The sequence below is a fragment of the Xiphophorus couchianus genome, chromosome 9, assembly GCF_001444195.1.
Source record: "Xiphophorus couchianus chromosome 9, X_couchianus-1.0, whole genome shotgun sequence".
Lineage (NCBI taxonomy): Eukaryota > Metazoa > Chordata > Actinopteri > Cyprinodontiformes > Poeciliidae > Xiphophorus > Xiphophorus couchianus.
The window spans coordinates 4,624,569-4,632,528 of record NC_040236.1 but is presented as its reverse complement, the minus strand read 5'-3'; the positions used below and the strand labels follow the sequence as shown (position 1 = coordinate 4,632,528).

Below are 7,960 nucleotides of genomic sequence, written 5' to 3'. Positions count from 1 at the left end.
TAGTTTTTATTTCACTCAAACATTTTTCACACGTTATAAGTGAAATAATCTGGAAGTGAAACTAGTATTTTTATCTGTAAGAGGGAAATATTGACTTAAAACAAGCTTCTATAAATTGCTGAAAAGTTACTTGTAAGTTTAGTCTTATTTCAGGTATAATAAGATGTTTACAGAAGAAATTAACAAAAAAATACTTTTGTGTTTTTGCAGTAAAAATATAGGGAATTAAATTTGTATTGAATTAAATCCAGTGGCTTCTAACATTAAAGTCTTTACTCTACAAAAAAAATAAACACCTGAACAAACGTTAACACATAAATAAAGCATTTGCTTTGTTTTCTGCTGCCAAACCTTTTAGAAAACCAAACCATAGTTTTCTTTTTGTTTTCTGTCTGGGTTCTATTCTGAATTTCAGCCTGTTTGGTTTGGATTAAATATTAAAAAGTCTAGTGTTTCTATTGGAATGCACCTTATTTAACAAAAACTATTTTACGTTAAAACATTGCAGTAAAAGAGTTTAAACTTTCCAGCATTATTTATAGAACATCTTATAAATGCACTGAAAAAAGAAAATGGGGGAAATGGGTTTATTTGTCACATGTAATTAAATTAAAGTTTGTCAGACTTAATAAAATCCCTTGTGACCAGTTAACAGAATATATTTAAGTTAAATCACCTGTTGTTTTTTTTGTGTACATCATGAATGACTCAGAAAATAACTTCTGGCTTTTATTTTCCATGTTCATTTTTATTCATAGAAATAAAAAAGCATTTGAAACTGTAATCAAATGAGTAAAAAACAATGTATTAAATAAGCAAAACGTAATTAAAGGAAATAGATAACGTATAATAAAAAGTTCCCTCACAAAGGGGAATAAAGTCCCAGTCAACATGACTGAACGTTTCAGCTCAGACTCATTTTCCTCGTATGCATTGCATAGAAATACCAGGCGCTCAGTGCATCAGCAGACATTAGTAATGTGTGTTGTCAGCGTCTTTTCAGGCCGTCAGTAGTTAAAGACCCAGATGTTCTCTGGGTTGAAGTGACTTTAGTCTTATTGCGTCTTCGAAACCGGAGCGATTTTCAGGAGAGTGGAGCTGAGCGGGCCCAGTCGTCCCTGAAACGTGGCCCGTCTTCCCCCGTGGCGCTGAGGGAACTTCCCGTTGAGATTTGACTCTCCGCAGCTGCTAAACCACCAACCGCCTGGGGAAAAACACAGATGGACAATCGTGTTTAGCTTAAATCGTTGGGCCTATTGGAGCGACTTTTAATCTGGATTCTGAGACGGTTTTGTACCTGAGAGCAGCTCGGCGCAGTTGGCGTCCGCAGCGAGGTCGTTGTCCCTGTCAGCTGTGGAGAAGGGAAGTCCGGACGCTCCGGTGGACTCGATTCCCTCCTGAACGCCAGACGAAGGGTCAAGGTCAAGGTGCAGAGCGAACTGCCTCTCCTCTCCGTCGACCTGGAACTGGTAGCGAGCCGCCTGGCGCCGCCCGGCCTCGTCAGAGAGCTCGACGTGAAGGACGTACTGGCCTTGCTTGGAAATGGAGTGGATGTGGTCCAAACCGAGCCAGAACTCTCCTGGGAGATCAAAAATTTAAAATTACGTTTAATTTTTGAATTTTGGAAAATTCTGACCTTTCTTTACATTAAACTTTCCAAAACTCACTGTTGAGGTCGCCGAATCCTTTCCTGTAGCTCTCCCAAAGCTGGTTGAAGTTCTGAGATCCATCCTGGCGTTTCTGGATTACTGTCCAGCCGCCATCTGCAGAAAAAAACCAGAAAACAAATCAGTTTTTCCCCTCCTTTTTTTAATTTGTGAAAATATCTTCTGATAAATCTCAGAAATGGGAGTGAAGAAACTCACCTGGAGTCATTTGACAGAGAACGTTGAAGGGTTTTGAGTTGTCGGGCTGAATCATGTAGACGCCGCTGACTGTCTGTCCCTGTGCAAACAGATCCTGACAATCTCTGGCCAACCCTGCAAACAAAACACATGAATCAGACTTTGACTTACGGACAAAATGGAGTTAAAATACACATTTAACAGCCTTGTTTTTGTTTTTCTGTTTAACGTTGCTGCCCTTTCTTCTGAACTTTGCTCTGTTTCTGAACGACTGCGAGTCAAACATCATAACTTAAAGTGCAAAGGTGAACTGTTTGGTTATGTCTTTTTACAATCCATTAATAGCTGTTCCACTGCAAAAACACAAAATCTTAAGCATTTTTGATCTTGTTTCAAATGAAAATAAATCACAACATTGCAGCAGCATATAGGAGCTAGTTTAGATCAAATAATTCCTTGATATTGATTAAGTGGAAGATTATTTCACTTATAACAAGACATTTTGTTATGAGTGGAATTATAAATAACGCTTCAGCAAGATTTAAGGCTTGTTTATAAGTTGGTTTTATTTCAGGTGTATCAACTTGTTTGCATTAGGAACTAAACCAAAATACTTGGTAATACTTTGTTTTTTTTGGTGTGATTTAATTAAAATCTGCTCGTTAGATTTACTGTATTGTTTTGTTTGTTTTTCCAGGAGGAGTAAGTTTTCACTAATGTTTTTTTTTTAACGAGCTGAATCTGTAAAAAGTTACCTGCTTGGTTGAGCTCTGCCTCGCCTTTCAGCGCTCTCTCTTCGTCTCGTCGTCTGTGGGATTTCACTCTCTTATGCGCAACCTTCAGAAGAACAATCAGTGAAAGATTAAAAAACATTCCGGTGTTTGTTTGACGTCACAAAGTCGCAGGTTTGCTTCCAGGCGTCTCACCTTGTTCTGCAGGGCCTGCAGGTGCAGACTCTGTTTCTCCAGCTTGTCTTGTTGCTGCCTGATTTTCTCCACCAGCTGATCGATTCGTCGGTTCTGAGCCACCATCAGCCTCTGGACGAGGGGAAAAAACGCTCAGCTTCAAACTGCTTTACAAAAATCAACTTTTAAAGCGTTGAAGCTTTAATCCAACTCACCTGGATGAATGAAACTCTCTCGTGTTCGCTGTCGTTGCCGTCCTTCGTCGGCTCCGTCAGAACCTCCTCCAGTCGGTCCATCCTGGACGTCATGACCTCCGCCTGCCTCTTCACCTCGCCGACCTCCAGCTTCACCTCCTCTCCCAGTTGGGAGAGCAGCCTGTACGTCCCCTGCGCCTCCTTGCTCTGGGTCATCAGCGCCTCGCCCTGCTGCTCCTGCCTCCTCTCCAGCTCCGCCAGCGTGCCGTTGACGGCCCTCAGCCGGCCGTTCACGTCTCTCATCTGAGCCTTGGTCTTGTCCACATGCTCCTTCAGGCCCTGGCCGAGCTGCAGGAGGCCGTGGGCCACGACGTTAACGTCATCCCAGGAGGCGTGCTTCTCCCGGCGGGTTCTGTCCGACGGGAAGCCGGCGCCGGCGTGGACCAGGACGCTCAGGAGGAGGACGGTGACCTGGGGCATCTTCATGATTCTGGTCTTTGGGTTGTTTTGAAATCAGCGCTTCTTTGCGTCGGGCTCGAGTCTCTTCAGTCGTCTGCTGGTGCATGGCTTCATGAGGTTTTTATAGCTCTGAGCTGGAGCAGGCGGCGCGCCTGATTGGCTGCTTGGAGGCGGTGGAGGAGGAGGAGACGCAGGAAGGACGGAGGAGGGGAAAAACATTCATAGTGCGGAGCTCGGCTATGATGCAAATAAACATTAGACTTAGACTTAGATTGTCCTGAGCCGTATGCAACGAAATTTCGTTCTGTATACACCCTGTGCATGCAAAATGACAATAAAGTCAGTGTTTTGAGCTTCCAATGTTGAGGTTACTCCAGAATAAAATAAAATACAGTATAAAATATGAATATAAATATAAATATAGAATATATAAAGTGCAGGACTGACAGTAAAATAGAAGTTATTTAGCTCTGTACATGTGCAAGGTATAAAGTGGAGACCAGATTTTAAGTGCAGTCCAGTTAAGAGTTCAGCAGTCTGATGGCAAGTGGGAAAAAACTGTTTCGGAACCTGGTGGACCTGCACCGGATGCTGCGGAACCTCTTTCCAGAGGGCAGCAGGGAGAACAGTCCATGGTGGGGGTGTGAGGGGTCACTGATGATGTTTCGGCCTCGGGACACGCAGCGCTGGGATGAAATGTCCTGAAATTAGAATTTCCAGTTGCGATGTAGACCAAACTTTGGTTATTTTTATGCTTTTCAGGTGAATACATTACTTAGTACTTAGTGAAATGTAACACTACATAGTTTAGCCTCTATGAATGCAGAACAGTTTTCCTTATTCTTTCAAAAGGTAGTATGTGAGTTTCAGGGCTGCAAAAACACAAAATCTTACCAAGATATTTGCTATAGACCAAAAATAAGACAAAATTAACTTAACAGTAACTTTGCAGCAGGATATAGGGCTAGTTTTAAATAAATTTTTCCCTGATATGACAAAAAGTAATAGTTCCACTTATAACATGTTGAAATATTGTATCAATAAGTGAAATTATCTGGCACGTTTTAATCAGCATTAGGAAATATTTGACTCAAAAATCAATTAAATGCTAATTTATTGTCTTATTTCAAGTGAACTAACATGTTAGCCAGGAGATAATTGACCAAAAATACAAGATTTTGTGTTTTGAGGTGCAATGGTAATTTTAGGTATCGTTTATTCTGACAATTAATGGGATTTTAAAAAAATGAGTAATTTAATTTTATTTAAGTTGTTTATACAATATTAGAAATCTATTAAAAGATGCAAAGAAATAATTAAATTCAATAATTAAAAATGAGCAATTTCTTCCCTAAATCCAATAAAATAGCATTAATTTAGCTTATAGCAAACGAAGCATCTGCAGCTAAATATAACATCATTACATCCATCCATCTTCTGTTCACCCTTGTCCCTAATGGGGTCGGGAGGGTTGCTGGTGCCTATCTCCAGCTACGTTCCGGGCGGGAGGCGGGGTACACCCTGGACAGGTTGCCAGTCTGTCGCAGGGCAACACAAAGACATACAGGACAAACAAGCATACACACACACACACACACCTAGGTTAATTGGTCTATCTAAATTCTCCCTAACAGTCATGTTTTTGGACTGTGGGAGGAAGCCGGAGTACCCGGAGAGAACCCACGGACCCACCCACGCATGCACAGGGAGAACATGCAAACTCCATGCAGAAAGACCCCGGGCCGGGAATCGAACCCAGGACCTTCTTGCTGCAAGGCAACAGTGCTACCAACTGCGCCACTGAGCAGCCCTAACAGATGGCTTAGCCATCATTACAGTTGGCTTATTATGTTTTTCTGTTTTTAATTATTAACTGAATAATATTGTTTTACAGAATTTTAACCTGGTGAAACAAACTTTTACATTTGAGGATTTTTTTTAATCTTAAAAGACATTTTGTTGAAAATGTTTAAAATATCTACATTTAGCATTTGAGTCATTTCCTCTACTTAACAATTAATCAATTACTAAATTCGTTGTTTTAACTTCCAACACAAGGCTGCTAAATTATAAATTATGGAGATCACCAACTGACCTTTAACCTTTAGCCTATATTTCATGCATCTGACTTTCTTAGGCACTCGCGTTAACATCCATCAGACTCTGCAGAGTGGAAACGGCGCGGAGCGAGAAAAGCAGTGGAACATTTTCCAGTTTGTGTGAGAAGTAGGGGAAAGTTCAACCCTGAGGCATTTTTACTCACTGGTTTCTGTCAGTCCCGACTGACAGAAAATGCTGAGGCATGCATGCTTTGTGTTCTGGCAAGTCGTAACTGGACTACGTCTTTACTCACCATGACTGAACGCTCAATTGACAAGATTAAACCAGCGTAGCTTTAGCAAGTCAATATCTGAGTTTAAAGATGATCACCAGAACTAAATCTACCTTAAAGGGACACAAAGGCTGATCTGAATTTCACAAGATGTTTGTATCAAATCAGAGGATCATTTGATCCTCTGATTAGAGTTTTACGAAATTAGAGTTTGAGTTTTATGAAAGTTTCAGTTTTACGAAATTAGAATCCCAGTGGTTAACAGTTTCATGCTAAAATGTGACTTTCATGAAGCATATTATGTTCCAAAACATCCTTCTTAAAATCTCAATTTAGAAATTTAAATTAAAGTGAAGTCACTTGTAGTCAGAAAAGGTTTTCTGTTGCTTATTTCTAAGTCAAGTCAGGAAGAGTGGGTACCCCAACATGGCCAACCGTACACCAGAGATCTCTCCACTTTCAGTTTTGAATATTTTGAATTGGTTGTTTTTTTAAAATTATTTACCATTGTTGACCGTCAGGATTGGTGTAAATGCAATGTAAAAATACAGTTTGGTCTGCTTTAGTCAAACTCTAGTTCATTTGTCTTGAACACATGTCAAACTCAAGGCTCTGGTCCAAATCTGGCCCACCAGAGCTTTTTGTGTGGCCCTCAAGACTCCAGACTCTAAATTACACCAATTGGTCCATCCAGTTTTATGATTGTGGAAATTCACATAAAATCAACAGATCCCACGTTCTTTCCTGCTAATTTATAACTGTTTATTGCAAATTTTCCGCAAAAATGGTCAAAAACATTGGGTTTACTGACCACTAACTCCCACCTGTAGGTTTCAGTATTTTGTACTGGAACTCAGTGTTTCTGCGGCCTTGCAGTTTCCTAGCAGTTTCTTCCAGATTTGTGATACATAGATGCTGAATGCTGGAAAGAAAACTAGTGTAAAAACGTTAAGAACAATTGATTTGAAACTCTTTAAAGCAAAACTGAAACAAAAGAATGATGACTCATGACATTGGCACAGGACTGTAGTTTTAAATCTAATCTGATAAAACAAAAATACGGCGGGAGACGCCTGTTATTTAATTGTTTCTTTATTGTACCTACAAGCTAAGTCATATTTTCGGTGATGAATTTTACGAAGGTGTCAGAGTCTTGGTTTGCAGGGTGGAGGAAGGTTTTGTTTTCACGTTGGGAAAACTTTGCCGGTGTTCCAGAGCACGTAGCGCTGCGTGCTGCAGTCCCGCACGTACGTCCTCGAACCTGCTGCCCCCGTCAGGCAGCGCTCCAAATGGGTCCAGTCTGAGCAGGAATCACTTTTTCTATCCCAGCTGCGTCAGGACACAATGTTCGACTCGCATTACCAGGCTGAGTTTGGAGCCTGGGCTCAGCTGCAGCAGCTGTTTCCTGCCAGGGCTGCGGTACCGCTGGGGATGTGGAGGAATCAGCAGGACTGGACTTTCTGCCCTGGTTCTGCCTCTGGCCAACAGAGCGTCTGAAAATCATTAAACCAAACCTGGATGCTGTAAAGTCGTCTATGGTTATATAAAGGTTTTTTTGTTGTTGTTTATTTTCTTTTTGTCCGGAGTTAAACGTGTGGATCTTTAACCTTTTTTTTTAGCTCATCATCGCCAGGCATCTGGTTGGCTTTATGTGGAAACTTCAAATAAATGGTTGAGAGAAACTTTGCCAGGAAAATAAAATGTTGGCTGATTAGGAAAGCTGAAGCGGATTCTCTTGTTTCAGACTTGTTACAAAAAACTATTGCAAAGCTAACATGTTTTTGATTATATTTGCACCAAAATAGACCTTTTCTCCTTTTACCTTTGCCAAATAAATCAAATTTATTCTGACTGGACAGAAAACATTGAGGACTTTGATTAGAATATTTAAATGTTTTACATACTTCAAACAATTTTATTGACAGTTCAGTATATTATGGAAAGTTGCAGCAAATCCGTCATTCTACCACCACCATGTTTTACTGTAAGTATGTTTTACTGAAATGCTGCATTTCATGGATGCAGTCATGAACATTTTCCTCATCTGGGATGATTGAAGCCAGGAGAGCTTCAGATTTTGTTCTGGATACGCCGTCCAGTCGCTCTTGGAGTGATTTTAGTCCACCACCCACTTCCAGGAGCGTTTACCACTGTCCCAAAGCTGTTTGTTTCTGATCGGTTTTTTAAAGTTCTGGGTTTGACGTCAGACCCTAAGTAATAGCGCTC

General features: G+C 40.8%; 1 protein-coding gene across 1 annotated transcript; it reads right to left on the bottom strand.

The window, feature by feature from the left end:
* Positions 1-682: 682 nt before the first annotated feature.
* LOC114151512 (angiopoietin-related protein 4-like) lies at positions 683-3,512 on the bottom strand. Its single transcript, XM_028028772.1, has 7 exons — positions 2,965-3,512; positions 2,771-2,881; positions 2,600-2,681; positions 1,866-1,979; positions 1,668-1,763; positions 1,298-1,579; positions 683-1,204 (listed from the first exon to the last, which is right to left on the bottom strand). The coding sequence occupies exons 1-7, from the start codon at positions 3,427-3,429 to the stop codon at positions 1,056-1,058; spliced, it is 1,299 nt and encodes a 432-aa protein (XP_027884573.1). The 5' UTR covers positions 3,430-3,512; the 3' UTR covers positions 683-1,055.
* Positions 3,513-7,960: the final 4,448 nt, after the last annotated feature.